At 39.3% G+C, this 24,345-nt stretch overlaps 1 protein-coding gene across 1 annotated transcript in view; it reads left to right on the forward strand.

Moving 5' to 3' along the window:
- Dhc16F (Dynein heavy chain at 16F) overlaps window positions 1–24,345 on the forward strand; it is a 1,052,459-nt gene that overhangs the window by 252,678 nt on the left and 775,436 nt on the right. Inside the window, exon 17 of the mRNA XM_068227815.1 lies at window positions 2,398–2,574. Within this exon, the coding sequence (XP_068083916.1) occupies window positions 2,398–2,574 (177 nt within the window). The remainder of the gene's footprint in view (window positions 1–2,397; window positions 2,575–24,345) is intronic.

The following is a 24,345-nucleotide window of genomic DNA, read 5'->3' on the forward strand; positions in this document are numbered from 1 at the left end:
AGCGTGGAGTTCAAAACCAATACTAACAGAATGCACATTCTACATAACATGTCACAGGTCAAACAGTTATGCAAAATCAGGTGTTTACAGGCTCAAATGTAACTCATGTACTAATATTTATTATGTAGGGCAAACCAGGAGAAATTTTAATATAAGATATTCTGAACACATCAATGCAGTTAAATATAATAAATTTTCAGCTATCAACCAACATATGGTCGATTACAAACATAATTTCATGAATATCTAACAAGATATGGACATCTTAGAAATAGCTAACAAGGGCCCTCTGCTTAATATAATCGAGAAATTCTACATACATCTGGACCAGTATTTCAATGCTAACTACAACCTTAATGAAATCACAGAAAAGTCCAATATTTTATTTGATTTATTTTTTACTTTTCTCAGAAAAAAACCTTTAGCCGATCAAAAATCATTCTTAAAGTTAATTAAAGCTCTTTCATCGAGACAATTACCATCACTCCTGCATCCTTCGGTTATGCCTTAAGTTACTCCCCGTCCCTCCCTTCGCAACTTACCCCACGCTACCTGCTCCTCTCCTTACCAACCTCTTCCCCTCCTGCTTTCCTTGCCATTCCCAACACATGCTTATTCCAGTTGCACACTACCGGTCAAGCCGATCACATTGCCGCGCAAGGTGAGTACTCTTTCTCTTTGTTTTCCTATGTTTCTTTTCTTTTTCTTTAAAGAACCTTGTGTTAACTTTAATTTTCTATTCTCATCATCAGGTTCCATTGGTTCCATCTTGGATTGGGAATTTCATCGTCAGCTTCAGTGGGCTCCTCTGTGAACGGATCATTCTCAGTTAAGCACAGCTTTGACATTCTCAGAGAGTCCTGTGATATGCTGGGTTCTGCAACCTTGTGGTGTGGTTTTCCTCAAGACCTCCTTCATTGATGCTGTCTATTAAGGAATTGTACATTTCTGATTGTGGAGGAATCTTAACTACCTTGACATCAGGGATATCATGGAAGCTTTCCTAGCTGACTTTTTTTTTTTTTTTTTTGCTAGGGGCTTTACGTCGCACCGACACAGATAGGTCTTATGGCGACGATGGGATAGGAAAGGCCTAGGAGATGGAAGGAAGCGGCCGTGGCCTTAATTAAGGTACAGCCCCGGCATTTGCCTGGTGTGAAAATGGGAAACCACGGAAAACCATCTTCAGGGCTGCCGATAGTGGGATTCGAACCTACTATTTCCCGGATGCAAGCTCACAGCCGCGCGCCTCTACACGCACGGCCAACTCGCCCGGTAGCTGACGTTTTTAAAGTTGAGCCTCTTCTTGAATGGTACATGGTCAAGCTTCACTATGACATTGACAGTGGAGACTGTTGGTCTGTGGTGGTTTGGAGTATTGGTTTCCTCATTATTTTCTCGCTCTGTGCTGTAATTCTGTTCAAAGAAGGTTGCAGCTTCAGGTCTCAGATTAGCTGAAATTCATTTTTCTCAGCTCATGTCTCAAGTTTTTCACCAATGTCACTGGTATATTTGTAGTGCAGGCACTGCTTTGACAGTTGAAGTTCCCCATCATTAAGTTGATATTTTTATAGTTGAAATTGGCAGGATTTACAAAGCTGAATTTGGCTTTAGGTGGCTTGTACACTGAGGTGATGCTGTTTTAAGTTCTTATAGTTAACATTTCAAAGTCATCTCCCTGTGTTAGTGAGATTCAGGTGCCATTAATTCCTGGTGTAATGAAGATAGCACTACCATACTGGTCATGTGGACTCTCCAGAATCAGCTTCATCGCATTTACTTTGTGTCGATGTTTAATATTTCCTCTGTGGATCTCTTGAATAAGAACAATATCACAAACACGTTCCATGCACAGGTCAGAGCATAATACCTCTTTATCTCTTGATATTTTCTCAATGTTTACTGAAATCATCACTGGTAACCTTTATAGAGGCTGTTTGTGTATAGCTGAATTTATGTTTGCACCATTTGTAAAGAGATTAGCTGGTGCTACACTGTTGGCTTGGTTTAAAAAAAAAATTAAATATTTATTTATATTTTTTACGTCGTACTGACACATATAGGTCTTATGGCGATGTTGGGATAAGAAAGGGCTAGGAATGGGAAGGAAGCTGGCATGGCCTTAATTAAGGTACAGCCCAAGCATTTGCCTGGTGTGAAAATGGGAAACCATGAAAACAATCTTCAGCGCTGCCAACAGTGGGGTTTGAACCCATTGTCTTCTGAATGTAAGTTCACAGCTATGCAACCCTAACCACATGGCCAACTAACACTGGAATGTGTATTGTGCAGTCTTCAGGCAGACTCATTTGTTATCCTCAACTCTGCACTAATATATAATTTTAGTTGAAATATTGAAGTTTGTGTCTTATGTGAATCTTTATTATTTGATTTCAGAATCCACTTGCACTGCAAGCATGTACTGCTGAAGGTGTTCTAAGTATGTTCCAGCGTAATAATGAACTTTTGGATAGGATTATGAAGTGTTTGGAGGCATATTTAGAGACCAAAAGAGTTGTATTTCCACGATTTTACTTCTTGTCCAATGATGAACTCCTGGAAATACTGGCACAGGTACAGTATTCAGTTTCTTACTTCTTGTGTATGATATGCAATAACTCAGATTACCTATGGATTTTGAGTGATTGGGTAGTGGACTCATGGCTTTTTGTTGTTTATTTGTTTGGTTGCTTACTTGTAATTAATATATTGTTATGTTATTTATTTTCAATTATTTAATATTTTGTTTGTTTGTAGGTGGTTTTCCTTGGAATAAGGATATTCATTGTTATTCGGACCTTCTTCAGTATCTCTTTCATTTCATCTGTATTTTAATATTTTGCTTCAAAATTCTTTCTTCATCCTTTTAACATGTTCAAATCATCTCAGTATATAACTCTCTCTATTTTATCAACTTTTATTTCTGTACCACATGTCTTTAATTATTTTTTTGTCTTTCCAACCTTGTTTTGATATATCCTTGTTCAGTAACTGTTGCAAACTCAATGAGAGAAAGCACATGTTGTATCCTCCAGCTTATTTCCATATTGGATATTGAAGAATATCTTACGAATTAGAACCTGCTGATCTTGGAACAAGTATTGTGTAGTTTGCTCTTTCGTTGTTAGCACGGCATTTTTTTCCTAGTTGCTTTACATCACACCGACACAGATAGGTCTTACGGCAACGATGGAATAGGAAAGGCCTAGGAATTGGAAGGAAGCGGCTGTGGCCTTAATTAAGGTACAGTCCCAGCATTTGCCTGATGTGAAAATGGGAAAACATGGAAAACTATCTTCAGGGCTGCCGACAGTGGGATTTGAACCCACTATCTCCCGGATGCAAGCTCACAGCCGCGTGCCCCTGACCGCACGGCCAACTCGCTTGGTGCACAGTATTTTAATTAAAATCTATATGTTGCGAGTACATTCTCATTGCTGTGAAGGAGATGAATAAAAAGGGCCCTGGGAGCTTTCAACTTGGGAGCGTAGGTTGGCGACCACAAGGCCCGTAGCTGAATCCTGGCATTGGTTCCACTTACTTGTGCCAGGCTCTTCACTTTCATCTATCCTATCCGAGTTAACTTGGTCAACTCTTGTTTTTTTCTGACCCTGATGGTATTAGGTATTGGGGCCTAGAGATTCTTTCATTTTCATGTCCTTCATGGCCCTTGTCTATGACCAATACCTTCATTTTTCAAAGTGTCGGATCCCTTCTTTTTTAGCTCTCTCTGATTACTGTTAATAGAGGATGGTTGTCTAGTTGTATTTCTTCTTAAAACAATAATCACCACCACCACCACCACCACCACCACCACCACCATCTCTCCACAACTTCATTTTCTTTGTCTTTGATTTCTAATGTTCATTTTCTTCCACTCTTTCCACTTGTCATCCACCTTTGTCTTCATTTCTCCATCTTTACTTTATATTCTTCATGCTTCTAATTTATCATTTACTAGATCAAGCTATTCTTGAACCCTCCCTTATCTACATGTCAATTCATAATTTCATCAACAGTCAGTGACTTGTGTACCACCATGAGAGTTCCTTCTGCTACCCTTTATCACAATTTTATCAATAGTAGAGGTGACCATATATTTAATTCCAAGACCACAGGTTCAATATTGATCTCAAGTAAGTTATTTATTTACATGTATAGAAAAATTTCAATATTTTTACTTTGTGATTGACATCGTTGATTATTACAACTGTATGTTACATAATTACAATACAGTTAATTTATTTAATTGTTTTTAAGCAAGGTCCTCCAATTATGTGGACACACAGATAAAAACAGAGCAATAAGCAACTTCTGGTCTTACCTCCTCCTTTCCTCCCTTTTGTAAAAAAACAAAACAAAACAATAACCTAATTTTCTTCTCATATCTTTGAAACAAATGACAAATAATAACTCCTTGGAGCTTGAAGCTAACCCAGGGAATAATAGAAGAAATAACACTCAGAGTAGAGAAAATGAAAGGCGTGTTTCAAGACTGTTGATTGGAACGACTAACTGTAGAAACAATGACTTGGGAGGTGCAGAGATATTAGATGTGATAGAAAGAAGGAAATTGGATTTTTTCAGTTTGGTAGAAACAGGATGAAAAGGGGAAGGTAGGTGAGAACTGAGAAGAGATTTTCAATCTATCGAGTCAGTCACCATTGATCTGCATTTAGGACTGTCACCCAGGTGGCAGATTCCCTATCAGTTGCTTACCTAGTATTTTATAAATTATTTCAAAGTAGTTGGAAATTTATTAAACATCTATGTTGATAAATTATTCCAATCCCTAATTCCTCTTCCTAAAAATGAGTTTTTTCACCAACTTGCCCTCTTGAATTCCAACTTTATCTTCATTTTATGATCTTTCCTACTTTTAAAAACTCCTCTCAAGCTAATTTGCCTACTAATGTCATTCAAAGGCATCTGTCCATTGACAGTAGAAAACATTCTGCTTAATTGAGCTGTTCATTTCCTTCCAAGTCTTCCCAGCCCGAAGTTTGCAGCATTTTCCTAACACTACTCCTTTTTCAGAAATCACCCAAAACAAATGGTGCTTCTTTCCTTTGAAGCTTTTCCAGTTCTTGCATCAAGTAATCGCGGTGAAGGTCCCACTCATAAGAACATTACTCTAATTGGGATCTTACAATGACTTACACTCCCTTTTCTGTACACCCTTACTACAGCCCCTAAATACCCTCATAACCATCTGAAGAGATGTGTAACCTTTATGTAATTACTGTTATCTCATCAACACTGTAATTAAAACTCTTCTTTTCCTTTTGAAACTTACGGCTTGACTTCCCATCCCATTTACCATCCATCTCACAACTTTGTTGAGGTCTTTTTGCAGTCACTCACAATCCGGTCACTTATTGACAACTCCATACAGTATAACATTATCTTCCAAACACCTTACATGTGATTCTGGTTCCTTTCTCATATCATTTATAGAGGTCCAATATCAATGCCTTGTGGGACCACCCCCTCTTAGTTATTACAGCATCAGATAAATTATACTGGATTGAAAATGAGGAAGGGAGGGAGAATAGAGTGGAAATAGTGGTGAGAGAAGTTTAAAGGAGGAAGTAAATTAAGCATGACAGAAAAATAAAAGTTAAAAAATCACTAATGGTGAAAAAACAGGTGTAAGTATATGTCTCACAGCACGCTGCACATCAAAGGAAAGAGAAGACTATGAAGAAGAAATGCAGAAACAGCTGGGAGGAAGGAAGATGATAATGATGGGTCATTTGAAAGTACATGTTGGCAAAGAAAGGCAAGGATACAAAAATGTGCTTGGAATAGAGGTTTGAGAGAGTCAAAATTAGGAAGTTGAGAGTTGCTGGATTTCTGAAAAAGGAATGATATGTTGGTTGGGAATTATTGGTTCATAGCTATAAAATAACAAGGTATAGTACACGAACCTTTTCTTGAGGCCTGAGCTCCATAGTGCTGAATGGGAACTAGGGCTCAAGAAAAGGTTCGCGTATAGTACAGTAGAGAGTGGTCTAGAAATTCAGTGGTGGACTATTTGCTCTTTGGCAGCAAAATGAAGAGGAGGATTTCAGACATCAAGGTAACACTGTACCATCAAAGGCCTTGGACAGTGACCTTCAACTGCTGGTAATGAATGTGAGAGGGACTAAGCGCAAGATAGGGACAGAAAATCAAGAGAGACGATTGAAAGCATGGAAACTGAAAGAGGAGAAAACTAGGGAAGAATATGTGAAAATAGTAAAAGAGAACATGCCAGTAGATGAACCAAAAATGAGAGCAGAAGAATCTTAAACACACCAAGAGAAACAGCAGAAAGTATGTGGAAGGACTTAAATGAGAAAAATATGGAAGAAAACCCTCTGGTGAAGTGTATCCCTGTGGGTCGGGGCAGTAGAATACATCCACGGTATCCCCTGCCTGTCATAAAAGGCGACCAAAAAAGACCTCAGGGTCTCTTAACTTGGGAGTGTGAATTGGCATCCATGGGGGCCCTAAGCTGAGTCCTGGCATTGCTTTTGCTTGTGCCAGGATCCTCACTTTTATCTATCCTGTTCAACCTCCCTTGGTCAACTTCTGTTCTTTTCCAACTCTGATGGTATTAGAGCATTCAAAGCCTAAGGGGTCTATCATTTTAATGCCCTTCATGGTCCTCGTGTTTCTTTGGACATTATCTTCATTTTTCAAAGTGTTGTATCCCTTCAATTTTTTTCCCTCTGATTAGTAAATGAAATGGCGTATGGCTTTTAATGCCGGGAGTGTCCGAGGACATGTTCGGCTCGCCAGATGCAGGTCTTTTAATTTGACTCACGTAGGCAACCTGCACATCATGATGAGGATGAAATGATGATGAAGACAACACATACACCCAGCCCCCGTGCCAGCGAAATTAACCAATGATGGTTAAAATTCCCGACCCTGCCGGGAATCGAACCCGGGACCCCTGTGACCAAAGGCCAGCACGCTAACCATTTAGCCATGGAGCCGGACCCTCTGATTAGTGTTAATAGAGAATGGTTGCCCACTTGAACCTTTCTTTAAAACAATAATCATGACCACCTGTGATGAAATAATGGAACAAAAGATATAGTAAAGAAGAAGAATAGTGCTTTTAAGACATGGTTCCAAAAGTTTGGGGGATTCAAGAAAGAAAGAAAGAAAGAAAGGAATAGAGAAGGAAGCAAAAATGGTTGTGGCAGAAGAAAAGAGAAGGTGCATAGGAGAATGGACCAAGATGATAGGAAAAGATAGTGGAGGTATTAAGAAAATGTACCTATTCTGTGAAATGGTTAGAAGTAAAGGAAGGAAAAATGTGATGGAGTATGTTAAAATGGTAAATAAATTTGATAAGAAGTTGTAGAAGGAGGAGGAACCCAAATGATGTGGTGGGAGTTCTTTAAAGAATTGCTAAATCCAAATGGAATCTAAGAGGAGGAAGTAATTGAGTATTAAGATGAACTACAAATGGAAATGGACTTAACATGGGAGGAAGTGGTTGTAGCGTTGTAAAGATGAAAGGAGGACAGGTACTGAATTTGTATGAAGTGACTTTGGAGATTGAGAGAGGAGTTCGATAGGTGGGGTATATCAGGTGATGAGAGTAGTTGGAAAGGAGGAGAAGACCCAAAAGGGAATAACTGTATCTATGTTGAATAAAAGAAGTAGAAGGAAGTGTTAAAGCTATCAAGGAGTAACCCTAATGTGTCATTGTGTAAATATTTTTGAAAAGATTTTAGAGAGATCGATTTGAGCTAAAGTAGGAAGAAGTCTTAAGAAAACAGTATGGCTTCAGACCAGGTAGGTCCACAATAGATCTCATCTTTTCCCTAAGACAGCTGTAAGATTGGCGTAATGAATGTGGAAAAGATATCCTGATGGCCTTGCTGGATATTGAATATGCATATGATAATGCATGCAGAGGCAAAATATAGAAGGTCCCAAACAAAGAATTTGAGAAACGTGCTATACGGAGGGTAAAGGAGATGCATGAAGGGAGTGTGAGTTGAGTGACAGTAGGAGGAGAGGGAATAGATTGGTTAGATCAGAAGAATGGTTTGAAATAAGGAAGTGCACTCTCTCCATTATTTTATATTGTAGTTATTACCATGTTTTTGTGGAGTGGAGAGGTGAATGAAGGTGCGGGCATGAATGGGTTGATATAAGACAATTAGAAGATTAATTTAAAACTTTAAAATTAGAGCTATTCTCTGCTATTTTTGTCTTCTTTTCAGATGTTAAATTTTAACAAACAATTCGCTTGGCAAAAACAAAATTTCAACAGAACTAGCTTGTTAGTTTAGGTACAATGTAGGAGAAATCAGAATAATCAACAAATTGCCAATTAACAATCTGAGCTTAAAGCTCCCAATTTACAAATGTGACTTGAGCACTACTGCTCCATTCACACCATAATCAAGGAGACGGATCTCCCAGTTTCTTTTCTACAAGTTTATCTAGGAGATTACTCCCCGAACCTTATGACATTACAGCCTTCCAAAGGAACCATTCAACCATTACATTAATAGAAAGAGCGTCATTGCTCAATAAAATTTACACTTAGGAATCTATCTCCAGAAATTTCCAGGCCTATCAAAGGCACAACCTACATTTTAAAAACTCAAGCAATATGCTCAACAGTCTAACATCTTTACATAAAAGAAATGAAATAGGATTTCACAGGGGTATTGAAAACCCATTATACCAGGCCTTTGTGAAAAACAGTAGTATAAAGTTACTGGCCCAAAAATCAAAATTGTGTGGAGGCGGACACTTGCACTCCTTGAAATTTGCAATGAAAAGCTAAAACCTTATTTGGGCTTATGGCCCAAAGTTACAGAGGCTAATCCTATGCTACTGAGGTGACTAGATGGAGAAAATATTTAAGTTACAAGGTTACAAACAGAAAATGGTTACAAGGTCATAGTCACCTCAAAATCAAGTCGATAGGGAACATGAGAGGGTAGCTCACTCTCTGTTCCCTGATTACAGTTAAGTTCCTTTAGCTTGCTTGAAATTTACATTAGAAGTTTGAAATTTACCTTTAAAAAATTAAAATTACATTATTAAAGATTGGAAACCTTCTCCTTGAGCTGGCTGTCAAAGGCTATCACTGAGTCAAACCAGGACTGCCATTACCTTGAGCTGATGGACTAGTCAAAAGATCACCGCCTCCCTTCAAAAAAAAAAAAAAACCACACTAGACTGGAGCGATGAATAAGACAACCTCGTCCGAAAATGTGCCAGCTTTTACACCTGAGAGGAAAGTTCCAGAAAACTCTGGGCTAAGGCCCGGCACACCCCCAATTTGATTGGGTAATTAAATAAATGCTAGATGCAGTTTGATTGGCTGAAAAATAAATATACAAAATTTGCTGTTGGCCAACATCTTAAGTTGGTGGGTAGAGATAGAAGTGTTGCAAACTTTAACATGCCAAAAACAAAAAATTATCAATTCAGTTTAGTAAACCTTAAAATATTAAATTACTTTACAATTTGAATAGTCAATCTTCACACCAGAGGCCATAACATAAGTTTGTAGTAGAGATATCTGTAGGGAAATGTCCAAACTTCTTGTATTAGTTGTTGCAAGTTTTAGATTGTAAGATGGCATTCTTTAACGCTCTTCATTTGAATAAATGAGTCAGGTGTACCTTCCGGTACAGTAGTAATGGATGATATAAGGAGAGGTAGAGAAAATTGGGTTAAAAAAGATTAAAGCAATTTTGTTTGCAGATGATTTGTTGGGATGAAATAGTACAAGGATATGGCATAAAATTTAATATAGGAAAGAGGGATATATGTTTACAACCAGGAAGAAGGATAGACCACAACTGGAGATCTATTGGTAGGGGACAGCTGAGGAAGGTGGGAAGTGCTGGGCTGAGTAGCTCAGACAGTAGAGCGCTGGCCTTGTGAGTCCAAGCTGTCAGGTTTGAACTTGGGTCAGTCCAGTGGTATTTGAAGGTGCTCAAATACACCCCCCTTGTGTTAGTTAGAACCACAGTTAGAAGAGGAACAATATGACTTCAGGTCTGATAGCTCCAAAACAGATGTACTCTTCATTGTCTGTGTGTTAATGGAGAAATATTGGGAAAAAGGCAAAGATCTATTCATGGTTTTCCTTGATATTGAGAAGGCATATAACAACATTGCAAGGAATGCCTGAGAGATAGGAATGTACCAGAGAGACTGGTAAAGAAAGTTCAGATGCTGTATGAGCACTATAATACCAGCAGTGTGCGATTGGGTGACGGCAATTCATCCTGGATCCAGACCAAAAGAGGAATCCAGCAAGGCAGTGCATTATCCCTATTATTGTTTATCACAATCATGAATGGCACATAAAAGAACTCCTGCAGAAGAAACTTCTGGCACCCAGCATCTCTGAAACTCTAAAAGTAGTTAATGGGGCGTAAGACCCGGGGAAGATCAGATACCTTTAGCCAGTTTACTGGGACAAGAAACTGAGAGTTAAAAGAGTAGTAGAAGAGGAGAAGATAAAGTGCTGGGAGAAATTTACTTAAAACTGGAGGAAGACAGCAGAGGCAATATGAAACTATTGTTCAGAGTGATCAAAAACAAAAGGAGTTCAGTTGAAGCCATCCGAGCATTTGAGGATCCCAATGGAAACGTGGCTGGTAAAGAAGAGGACATCAGAGAGGTTCTGAGGAATCATTTTGATCACCTATTGAACAGGACAGAAGCAGATCAGAGAACAAAAGAACCTGGTATTGGAACCTACACAGAGGAACTTCCCATTACATATGCAGAAACAGAAGTAGCCCTTAAGAAAATGCTGCAAGGGAAATCCCCAGGAATTGATGAAGTCATCATGGACATGATTAAAGCAGTAGGAGCGTTTACAGTGGCTACACAGGGTGCTCAGTGCAGTTTGGAAGGATGACAAGATACCTGCTGATCGGAGCAAGGGTGTCATTATCCCCTTGATTAAGAAAGGAATTCACCAAAAATGCAACTACCAGGGAATAACACTCCTTTCTCATAGGCTTAAGATTATTGAGAAAATCGTAGAGAGCAGATTGCAAGTTATCTTAGAGCCACAGTTAGAAGATGAACATTATGGCTTCAAGCCTAATAGGTCCACAACAGACCTAATTTTCAGTGTCCATATGTTTATGGAGAAAAACAGTACTAGGAAAAAGGAAAAGATCTGTTAATGGTTTTCTTTGATATTGAGAAGGCATATAACTGCATTGCAAGAAAGAAGATACGGGAATGCCTGAGATAAAAGAATGTGCCAGAGGGACTGGTGAGGAAAATTCAGATGCTGTATGAGCATTGTACCAGCTGTGTGCGATTGAATGACGGACGTTCATCCTGGTTCTAGACCAAAAGTGGAGTTCAGCAAAGCAGTGCATTATCCCCATTATTGTTTATCACCATCATGGATGACATAATGAAGAACATCAAGAAAACCTCTGGTGAAATAAATGCAATGGCTTTCGCTGATGACATTATGATCTGGGGAGAAACTGAGGAACAAGTCCAGTTGAGATCTAATGAATGGAAGGTTAAGTTCCAAGAATTCTATCTCAAGATTATATAGATGTTGATTCTCATAGCGAATCTGAAATATTTGTCCTGAATTTGTATTATAAATTTACTCATTTGGGACAAATATTTCAGATTCCCTATGGGAATCAACATCTATATCATCTGATGGCCAAACAGGCATCAAGTTTTGGTAATGAAACAAAGTCTCTCATAGTGCATTGGCACTGCTGGTGGCTCCGCAGTGGCCTCCACGATATGTACTAGCCATGCATCTTGGTGGGTGTGCTATTTACCAATTTAGCAACAAAAACTGCATTCATGGCTACAAAACACATTGAACCACAAACGTTGGTAACAAAATACGGCACAATAAACAAGGTTAATCATTTCAAATATTTTGGTGAAATCATTGAAACTACAGGTACAGAAAGAAGAGAAAGCACAAAAAGCATGTGAACCCAAAATGCAGAAACATATTGGAAAACCGCACAGCAATGGAGAAAGTCCGACACCCTGCTGGACACTGGTTTTAATAGGAAAAGGTTGAGAGATCTCTTCAATGAATTTGATGTTAGAAATATAGTATCAGAATTTATTGGATGAGTCGTCTTGTCTTCAGATCGAGATTGTTTTCTTCGAGTATATTAAAAGAGATTGTTGATCAATGGGGTCATAAGCCTTCCGGAAGTCGACAAATTTATAGATGGTTGGGAGGTTTTGCGTGGCTCAAAGTTTCAAGGTGGATTTTAGATTGAAGATCTGTTCGACAGCTTATCTGTTTGGTCTGAAGTCAGCTTGATATTCACCGATGAGGGGCTCGAGTTGTTCTTGTGTACGTTGTAAAATACAGGTGGAGAGGATATTATAAGCTATGGGTAAGACAGAAATTCCTCTGTAGTTATTTGCATCAGACTTATGTTCTTTTTTTTGTGGAGTGGGTGGATGAGTGCACATTTCTATTCGTCTGGTAGTTTTTCACTTTGCCAAATGTCTTGAATGATCTGTGCGGTTTCCTGAAGTGATTGTGGTCCTAAATTTTTCAATAGTTCTGCAATGATTCTTCTCCTGATGTCTTTCTGTTCTTGAGTTTTTTGATGTGGTAATGGATTTCTTCTTGCATTGGTGGTTTGGCTTTGGATCTTATGTGTTCTGGGACTGTGTGTATGATTCACTCAAGTGGTTCAGGGCATTTGAGGCAGTCAGAAAAATAACGTGCAAGTTCTTCACATTTTTCTTGGTTAGTGAGTGCTAGACTTCCTTCTTGTTTCTTTCTTGAAGGTCAAACTTTGCGGTACATAACCTTTAATTCTGTTTGTGAAAGTTTTATAAAAAACTCGACTGTTGTGATATCTTTTTTTTTTGCTAGTTGCTTTACGTCGCACCGACACAGATAGGTCTTATGGCAACGATGGAAGAGGAAAGGGCTAGGAGTGGGAAGGAAGCGGCCATGGCCTTAATTAAGGTACAGCATTTGCCTGGCGTGAAAATGGGAAACCGCGGAAAACCATCTTCAGGGCTGCTGACAGTGGGGCTCGAACCCACTATCTCCTGAATACTGGATACTGGCCACACTTAAGCGACTGCAGCTATCGAGCTCGGTGTGTTCTGATATCTGAAGTCATCCTCGATTGATTGAAGTTGCTTAATTATATAGTTACGTTTAGTTGTCCTGATAGTTCTGGTTGCTTGTTTACAGACGTCGATAAAGTGTTGTAGGGTTTCTGGAGAATTGTGGTTATTGGTTTGAAATGCGATTCGGCGATCGATAATAACTTGATCATAGTTGGAATCCCACCAGGGGTATTTTGATTTCTTTTTTAGTGGAATCAGTTCTTTGGCTTTTCTGATAATGTTGCTGCAGAATCCGTCCAGTTGTTCACTTTTTCTTATCCCATTCTTGAAAGGGCACAGATAAACAGTATAGAAGATTCTGTTGTAGGTCCCCAGCTTAGATGGATTGGTCATGTCCAATGCATGGCTACTCCGACAGATACTATACAGTGAACTCGGTTCTGGCAGGAGGCCACATGGTGCACCTCTGAAATGCTACAAGGATCAGCTCAAAGAACCTTGAAGAGCACAAAAATTGACCCCAGTAATTGGAACACACTTTCTGAAGATCGCCCTCGCTGGCGCGCAGTCACATCCACTGCTGTATTGCAGTTTGAAACTGAGCATCAAAGACTGCAAACAGAGGCTCGTCTTAGAAGAAAACTCAGACAAACTCAACCATGTCCAACCCCTTCTCTCAGGTGTGCCAAATGTGATCGCATGTTCTATGCAAGAATTGGCCTGATGAGTCATCAAAGTCATTTACACAAAACGGACTGTACATGAATTGCAAATGAAAAACATACACTCGGACACGAGTAGTGGCTGCCGCCGTCGATTTGATGAGGTATTTCAACCAACGTAACTGTTCTAATTTGAGACTTGATAGTGTATCCACCCCTCTTTTATTAATTTACATATAGGATGCTTCCACATGTCGTGTTTATTTTTACTGTCTACTGAGACTAAGGTCTCTTTTTTTTTTTCTTTCTTTTTTTGCAAGTTGCTTTATGTGCACTGACACAGATAGGTCTTATGGTGACGATGGGACAGGGAGGGGCTAGGAGAGGGAAGGAAGCGGCCATGACCTTAATTAAGGTACAGCCCCAGCATTTGTCTGGTGTGAAAATAGGAAACCACAGAAAACCATCTTCAGGGCTTCTTGTTTGGGTGTCATTTAATGTTTGCTGTGAAATACCTTATTTGTCATTTTCTGATTGCTATTTGTTGGTTATCCTTTCTAACCCTGTTGGTGGGAGCGGTAGAATAACATGCGCTGTATCCCTTGCCTGTCGTAAGAGGTGACTAAAAGATGCCCGAGGGGCTCTCAGTGTGGGAGCATGGGTTGGTGATCACGGGGCACTGAGCTGAGTTCTGGCATTGCTTTCATTTACTTGTGCCAGACTCCTCACTTTAATCTATCCTATTCGACTTCTCTTGGTCTTTTCCGACCCTGACAGTATTACGTATAGAGGCCAAGGGAGGGGAGTCTTTCATTTTCATGCCCTTTGTGGCCGTTGTCTTTCTTTGGCTAATACCTTCATTTTTGAAGTATCAGACCCCTTCGATATTTTCTCTCTGATTAGCATTAATAGAGGATGGTTGCCTAGTTATACTTCCTCTTAAAACCACCACCACCACCACCACCACCTATCCTTTCTCTGATTTATGATTACTTACCTTGTCTTATAAGTTGTGTCTCAGTATGCATAATTCTGTGGCAACTTATAGTGACGTGCATAATTTTGTGGCAACCTATTGTAAAGAGGCTGCAAGTTATTGTGTGCCTGACCTTGCTTTGGTGGTAATTTTAAGGCAGTGTTCTAGCTTTGACAAGAGTCCTTTCCTGTGGTTAGAAGTACCGCTATCTGGTCAGTAAGAAATTGCTCCCTGCAGTGAGTGTATTTGTGAAAGCAAAATGGCAAGTGATATTCTTTTCAGTGGATGTTGATGATTAAATTAATGGAGTATGTGGTACAGTGTGAAGTTAACATGGATGGTAGCGATAACGAATTTAGTTCCGAGAGGAGTGATAAGTGTTAGTTATCTCTTAGTATAAATGTTCACTATACTTCAGGAGTAGTCTAAAACTTTGAACAGTGTAAAATAACATAATATACCTGGTGATATGTCTTCATCTCAACACGTTTCAGTGAGTAAAATTATCTTGTTATTTTTCTTCCTTTTACTAGCGGCATATGTTTTAATATTCATAGTTTTTACTTTTTTGTTCACATTAGTTATTTGGTAGAATTCTGTTCAGACATAAATTATCTATCATTCCATATATTCTGTTGTAGTACAAATGCTTCTTCCAAATAGATATTGAAATCGAAAATGAGAAAATGGCCTTTCCTGAAAATAAAGGTCATTACCAATTCAAGTAGGTCCTATAAAATGTTTTAATTTTTTTATAACTCAGAATAAATTATCTACTAGTGGCCTGTTGCAGTAATAACTAAAATCTTATTTCTTATCTCATTGCTTTGTCAGCATTATGATATGATGTAGCGGATGGGTTATTTAGCAAAATGTTGGAGAGTCTTTCAGTTATCTCTGCATTAAGAGAGGAATTTTTAGATTTTTCACAATGAATTCTGTTCACAAGATTTGAATCTATTCCCATGAATCATCCCCTAAATCTTGAAATAGTAAGAACCTAATCCTGGATTGTGGCTGCAGTTAACAGAGAAGGATCATAGGTAATAAATTTCATATTAATCCGTACTGAAGAGCAATATAGTATAAAACAAAAGCTAAATATGGTGGTCCTTGGTAACACTGAAACTAGTTTCAACAAATATATCTAACTTTTTTAAGGTTACAACAAACAGTATTGAATGGTGGAAACCTTTAGTTTTTGTTTTACACTAGCTGAGAAGCATGCTCTATTATACAGTGGCAGAAAAAAAAAAAAAAAAAAATCCAAACACCAAGAAGGGATTGTGCTAGATTAATGAATGTTGGCAGGTGTGTTTATACATCTGAAAAATGACGTTGATTCAGATTTCCTGCAAATCACATTAGCGTGGCACTAGTAGAAGTTCCATAAAGTGCTAAGTGAAGGTGGATTTTCCTTCCGTGCTATTGCAGAACGACTTGGCAGGAATGTTTCCACTGTGTGTGTGTGCTGGTAGCAGTGGTCACAAGAAGGTACGCTCGCAAGAAGACCGGACTCCGGATGTCCTCATGGCACCACTGAGAGGGAGGACTGTCGTATTCGCCATATGGCTGTGGTGCGGTGGACTGCGTCTGCAGCAGCAATTGGAGCGGCAGTTGGCACCACAGTGACTCAATGAATTGTTCGAAATCAGTTGCTTGAAGGACAGCTCCAAGCCAGATACCCTGCGGCGTGCATTCCACTTACTTCAGTGGTGTCAAGCGAGAGCTCATTGGAGGATGGAGTGGAGGTCCGCTGTGTTTTCCGATGAAAACTGGTTCTGCCTTGGTGCCAGTGATGACCGTGTGTTGGTTAGAAGGAGGCCAGGTGAGCGCCTACATTCCACCTATCTGTGGCGTCAACACACTGGATCTACACTGGGAGTTCTGGTCTGGGGAGCAATTTCCTATAACAGCAGGAGCACTCTCCTGATTATTCCACACACCCTGACTGCAGATATGTATGTCCTTCTGGTGATGCAACTTGTTGTACTGCCATTCATGAACAGTATTCCTGGGGGTTGTTTTCCAACAGGATACTGCACAACCCCATGCCACTGTTGTAATCCAACATGCTCTACGTAGTGTCGACATGTTGCCTTGGCCTGCTCGATCCGCCAATTTGTCCCCAACTAAGCACGTATGGAACATCAGTGAACGACAACTCTAGCATCATCCACAACCGGCATTAACCATCCCTGTATTGACCGGCCAAGTGCAACAGGTGTGGAATTCCATCCCACAAGCTGACATCTGGCACCTGTACGACACAATCCATGCACGTTTGCATGCCTGCATTCAACAGTCAGGTGATTATACCAGTTATTAATGGACCAGCATGGCACATTTGCGATGGTTTTTCTCGTGCAGATATTAACCTGTAGTCTTGTACCTTTAATCAATTGAATGGGTTATCTTGACAAATATATGCCAAAATTTATGTATTCTACATTCCTTATTTCATGGTGTTTGGATATTTTTTCACCAGTATGGTTGTATGGTTCATGAAATCATTATCATGTAGCATCATACCTTTAACTATGTTGTTTACCTGAGATTGTGGAAAATAAACTAAACCATTATGGAAGCACAAATTAAAATGTCCATTTACCATCACTGCAGTGAGGTGTCTTGCTTGGCAGTGCATAGAGATTTCACTTAATAACCCTACCCTGAATGATTCAATGGAACTTTCATCGTAAATAGTGTTCCAAACCAATGGAATTCTTTCCCTATTGCGGAAATTATTAACTCAGTCATTAGTTCATCAAGCTATACAGTTTGGACCACATAGCTATCAGCTTGCTTTGGCGAGATAGTAGGTATGCACCCCACTGTCAGCAGCCCTGAAGATGGTTTTCTGTTTTTTCCCATTTTCACACCAGGCAAATGCTGGGGCTCTACCTTAATTAATACCACAGTCATTTCCTTCCCATTCCTAGCCCTTTTCTATCCCTTCATCACCAAAAAACCTATCTGTGTCAGTTCAACATAAAGCAAATTTTAAAACAAATCCCTAGTTCAAGCTCTGACATCTGCAGTGCTTTGTAAAACAACACGCCTTCTTGAGTGTCCTGAACAGAACTCATTTCACATTTCAGAAAAGAAAAAAAAAAAAAAAAAAAAAGAGAGAGAGAGAGAGAGAGAGAGTGTGTGTGTGTGTGTGTGTGTGTGTGTGTGTGTGTGTGTGTGTGTGTGTGTGTGTGTGTGTGTGTGTGTGTGTGTGTGTGTGTGTGTGTGTTTTTTTTTTTTCTTCTCTCTCTCTTCAGCACTAAAAATGACAAACAGAATAATAATTGGCTTTCTGCTTGGTAACAGGATATTCAGTCAAGGAATAAGTAACCATGAAAAGAAAATGGAGATCATATAAGACAGGTGGTGGTGATTATTGTTTCAAGAGGAAGTACAACTGGGCAACTATCCTCTCATAAGGACAGAAACACAGAATACCCAGTTATTGATAATACATTGTTCTGCCACTGCATTCCAAATTTAATGCCATGATGCTTTTGCTACCAAGAAATAATCAAATGTACCATAATGGTGCTGTTATTTATCGACTCACACAGCCATCTCCTGACAAATGCAGTTAAATAAAACATCCATATAGTCATATTTTATGAATGCTATTTGAGTCAAATAAAGGACTTTCTGAAATACAGAATATCCTGCAATGGATTTGTTTCTGTTTCTCACTTATTAGAACCAACATGGAGCAACAAATTACATTCTGGTGATAACATATTACAGAACCATCCATCAGACTGACACAAAGATCTGCACAGACAACTTTCATAGAGGCCTCTATCAGGCTGGCATAAAAGGATCAGTGGAGGCAACTTTCATAGAGTCATCTATATATGACCTAAGCATTGCATTATTTTTAAAAAATGACTACTTTATGCAAATAAGGAGCTGAATGAAACAAATTCTAGTAATTCTGATAAGGATGTATAACACATAGGCATTAATATTGTGGTTTTCATACAATATTGTGTTACACTTTCAAATTATATATATATATATATATATATATAGATTAAATGCAGTTTGTACGTAGAATATTTTTTGCCAGTATTTGCTATACATTAGTGCATATAGCCTGTAACCCCCCCTCCCCCTTTTGCAGAAGAGAGCACATAATACAAGGTACCAGGGGCGTATTCTCCTTGAATGCAAGGCATTCATTGCATGCGTTATGATAACACAAAAACTGTCTGATGTACGATTTTAGGTTGTTTCAAGTCAAATATTAATGATTTCATCTCTCAGAAGTTCAAAAGTTCCGCACAGCTGTACTAGTTTTGTTGCTTGACTACGTGTGATGCTCGTGTAGTCTCGCTGTCTACTCCACTCTAGGAAGAAAGAGACAGCAAATGGAGGAGTTAAGGATCCCTCCGAACGATGTCGCTGCAATTGAAACTTGGTCAGAATTTGTCGCCCCATACCTGAACCCTCTGCCATCTGTTAGCAACTTGGAGAAAGTCGACATGTTTACAGCGAACGAGACCCACAATTACCCCCCAGCAACAACCCAACGTGATGAAACTGACCAATGCCACTGGGGTGACTTACCTCAAGTGCTTGAGTTGTGGCTAACTAGTTAGTTAATTCATTGTGTGTTTTGCTGATTAGTGAGTTCATTCTGTGTGTGCTGTTCCTGTTCGTTTTCGGTGTTTTATTATATTTTGTGCACATGTGGTATTAACGTTGGATGAGTTTAAAATGGATATAATTGTAAATCAGATTCAATAGAAAAGATTCAAATAGTTAATGCCGGAAGACCTCTACCTTCCCTCATAAATTTCTTCTTCTTCTTAATCTGCTTACCCTCCAGGGTTGGCTTTTCCCTTGGACTCAGTGAGGGATCCCACCTCTGCCACCTCAAGGGCAGTGTCCTGGAGCTTCAGACTCTGGGTCGGGGTATACAACTGGGGAGGATGACCAGTACCTCGCCCAGGCTGCCTCACCTGCTATGCTGAAGAGGGGCCTTGCGGGGGATGGGAAAATTGGAAGGGATAGACAAGGAAGAGGGAAGGAAGCGGCCGTGGCCTGATGTTAGGTACCATCCTGGCATTTGCCTGGAGGAGAAGTGGAAAACCACTCCGAGGATGGCTGAGGTGGGAATCGAACCCACCTCTACTCAGTTGACCTCCCGAGGCTGAGTGGACCCTGTTCCAGCCCTCGTACCACTTTTCAAATTTCGTGGAAGAGCCGGGAATCAAACCCGGACCTCCGGGCGTGGCAGCTAATCATACTAACCACTACACCACAGAGACGGACCCTCGTAAATTTAAAAACAGAAAACAAGAATTGTGTACGCATGTTCAGTCCAGAAACTTACAGTAAAACTTTTTGGCTCGAGTTCACCTACATGTAATTAGGGTGAGTAGAATTGAAATTTACTTAATACATTGTGTTAACTGCATGGTTACTAGTTGCATGCCTCAGTGGAGATTCCAGGATACGCCACTGCAAGGTACATATAAAACAAGTAATGTTTTAATACCGTATTTACTCATGTATTGGACCCCCTCGCGTATTAGACCCTCCCTGGTTTTTCGAGACGAAAAAAATGAAAAAAAATAAATCTTGCCTATAAGACCCCCCAATGTAATTCGTCAGAGAACGGTGACGATGACGATTCCGCTTCGAAGAGGGTACAAGTCTTATTGCAGCTCTGATGACATCGCACAAATTTGTAAATAGTTTTGTCCGTACGAGCTATGCAATGAAAAACGCGTCGAATCCATGCGGTACATCTGTGTTTCATAGTTAAGAAATGTCCGCCTCTGTAGCGTAGGTCTACTGCAGCTCTGATGACGTCGCACAAATAGATGAATAGGCCTAGCTTCGTTTCCAACCCGCACATTGCAAGCATGCATCAGTCATGCTATATATCTGTGTTTAGTAGTTAATAATGTCCGCCAGCGTAATGGCTAGCACAATTCGTTGCTGTTTTTGGGGGTCTGACTTCGATTCCCAGTACCGTACTGCCAGAGATTTACGAATGGCAGGAAGGCTGATATGCAGTAAAAGCAGTACCTGTAACTCCCCTCCACTTGGCGTGTGTCTAAAAAGAGCTGTATCAGTTCTGTATGAGGAACCGAGTTTACTTTAGTTGAGAAATATTCGCAGTTGTTGCTATTTATACAGCAGGCGAGGTCATTAACAAAATGGTCATTTAATATCTCGTAAGTCGGGCCATTATAGGTATGTATTTGGAGAGAAGTAAGTTTAAAACGTGATGAAAGCTATCCAATTAAAACGATCGTTTTACTCACCAACGTACCTAACAAATAATAATAATAATAATAATAATAATAATAATAATAATAATAATAATAATAATAATAATAATAATAATAATAATAATAATAATAATAATAATTTTTTTATGTCCTGACGTACCGTACCTACTTTAAACGATTTTCGGAGATGCCAAACAAAACATACTAGGGTATGCATTAATAAAAAGAGACAACGAACGTACAAAATTAAACATTATGATAATAAAACTCATTACCGCCACACCTGTAGATATCCATAAATGCGGTATATTTTCCTGTTATTTATTTTTATTTTTTCCGTTGAACTTTTGGTACTATCAGGACGATAATATACCTAACCTAAACAATGTGGTCTGTCTTATCTCATGGACAGCTGTTTACGCAAATCCTGATGTGATAAATGTAGAGAACAAGCATGAAATATACTCAAAAATAAGGGTCTGTGTTTCGTCAGCCGCAGTTATCAAAAGAATGTTTCCAGTTACTATGTATTACATTCGGAAGTACAACTCGTAACATACGCTAGTTATCAGTGGATGGTTTGGCATGCCTTCTACAGTACGGCTTTATTCGGAATGGGTGGCTTCTGCTACATATACACCAAGTGGGAATATCAGAGACCATCTGGGAATAGATTTACACTGTTTAGACTCTATAGTCGGGAACAAAATTATTTTTAAGAGGTTCAAAAAGACGGGGCCTCATATGCTCTTGATTGCAGTGCATGGCTCAAAGAGAATGAAGCATGGCTGACGCGACTGATGAGAGATAGCAGTGAAGATGATGTCACTTAGAATGCCAAATGCCGACACACCGGTAGCAAGGCAGGGAAGTTGGCGGCGCAAGGCGATAATTCAAATGAAAGCAGTGATCAAGTTTACTGTGTGGTAGGCCTACTGCTGAACTGACAGAGACAAATGACTGGCCATTAAGTTCTTTTGTATCAATATTTAATTATATGATTACACGATACCCTTATCCGTTTCTTCTACGGGATTGAGTATGTAGTGAGACGAATCTTCGTAGAGAGTTTTTACGGCTGTATGCCTTTCCTGACGTCAACTTCACCAGAGGAATTAATGAGATGTAACGAGTGACGTGATATGAGTAACTAAAATGGACTTTTATATGTAGGTACCGTAGGCCTAAAAGTAGTGTTCACCATTGTTTGTCTTTTTGCATTTAGAAACACTGCCTTCCGATGAAAATAGCCAGTATAACTTAAATACATTCTGAGTTAGTTAAATAATAGTATAGAATGTTTACACGTACAATTTATAGCTCTTTATAACGTAGAAGTCATGTGTTCGCTGCACAAAATTTCAAGGTTATCGCATATGGGACCCCCCTTTATTATTTTTGGCTGTAAAAGTGGGGAAAAAAGGGGTCTAATACGCGAGTAAATACGGTAATCCAAAATAACAAACCTGAAAGAATAATGTCAGCCGATGATACACCCGGAAATTTTTTTTAACCACATAGCAATGCAGGATAACCAACATGATAACTACAGAAAGGATATATGGGAAGCAGGCCGGGAAACCCTACAGAGGACGAGATCTTACGTGACGTTGTAGGGAAAGAAACGTGAGAACATTAACCCTTTTGCCTGACTTTACTCAACATATTGAATTTAAACAAGGTATAAAGAACACAAAGTAAAAGGATAACATCATCAATTAAAAAATTAAATCGAACCACGAGGTACCTAACAGTGTTTCTTCAGAAAAAGCAATTATTTACACAAAATTACGGTACAATTACATTTAAATAAGTGAGCATAATATCGATGTTGAAATCTACAATGAAAATTTAAAGGGGAATATGACATAATTACAAACATCATACAAGGCAAGCTAAAAATGTTACAAGGAAAGGAAACAATGGAAATTAAATTTAGCGCAGAGACCTACAGAGGGGCAGTCCTCTCCTAATATACATCAGTGAGGGACGCATAGCTCAACAGGTGTACACTAAATCGACGCGGAATTACTGGAGGCAACTCGGAAGGAAAATTACATTTACACAAAAGGTTAATAAAAGGAATTGCCTCCAAACAAAGGATATGTCTAGCTGACAAACTAAGGCATTACAAAATCAAAACGGTGAAAACCAGGGTCTAAGATAAACTCCGAACAAATGAATTTACATTTTAATTTAACACTTGAGAAAAGAAAACATGCTTACCCCGGGATGGTTGGAGCCGGTGAGCAGACCACCTTACAAGGTGCGTCCGATCATTAAGACGTACGAAAACCAAAGACACTGAACAGAGCCTTGCTCCTGCTGAGGAGCCAAAAGGCTGGAAATTGGAAAATACTCAAACAGCCAATCAGGAAAGCTACCTATGATTCGACCCGAAGTTTCACCAATACAATTTAATGTTATTTTCGCCAATAGCATTCAGCACCATGTATGGTAATGTGGGAAATATATTCTAGAGGTTTCGATTGCGAAACTCGGCGATTTAATGATCGAAGTCTCCACGTGGCAACTACAAAAAATGGGTTACAACAAACATATTACTGGAGATCTCCACTACAAAATCAATGTCTTTTCTTTTAACACTCAATGATTAAGTAAATAATTGTCTCTTCAGTGAGTCCTGAAAATTCTTTAAAATCACAAAATTTCACCAGAAATAAAACACATAAAATTGTACATAAATTTACAGCACCAAAAAAAAATATTCAATTGACTTCTTCAAAAATATCAGTTCCTTAGTTTCTTTCAATGACTGTTTCACGACAAATCCAGAATTAAATGATTGCACTGATTCTATCAACTCACCACCAGCGACATCCTCCACCGCCGAATCCCAAGTTCTGTTCAATAATAAATTTTAAAAAAAGCACTCTATATTAAATGGCGGTTTTAACTGGAGGTCTGAATTTTTTGTGAACACACTGATACCAACACGTATCACCCACCATCTTGATTCAACTTTAACAAAGAGTATCTTGGAAGGAGAATTTCCTAAGCTCGACCACAGGTATTGCTGTCCATAGGATCACTGACATCGGCCGCGTGCCAACATGGTTTCCCTTTTCAGTCCCACCAGGGTCTCCAATGAAGCTTATTTAGTTCACTTGAACAGTGAACTCACAGTGAACATGTAGTAAGACATGGCACAGTACTGGACAACTGCCACCACCAGGAATTCTGCGACAGTGCACTCCCAGGTTGGATGCAAACAGGTCAGGAATTCATAGTGCCCCTACCAAAAGACACGACAGGTTCCCTGTCTGGACCAGGTTATAGTGATCACTGGAACAGAGATCAACCGCAGCAGAAAAGGAAGTAATATGGGAAAAGGCATAGCCTTAGCTAT

The sequence above is a fragment of the Anabrus simplex genome, chromosome 5 (genome assembly GCF_040414725.1).
Source record: "Anabrus simplex isolate iqAnaSimp1 chromosome 5, ASM4041472v1, whole genome shotgun sequence".
NCBI classification, from domain to species: domain Eukaryota; kingdom Metazoa; phylum Arthropoda; class Insecta; order Orthoptera; family Tettigoniidae; genus Anabrus; species Anabrus simplex.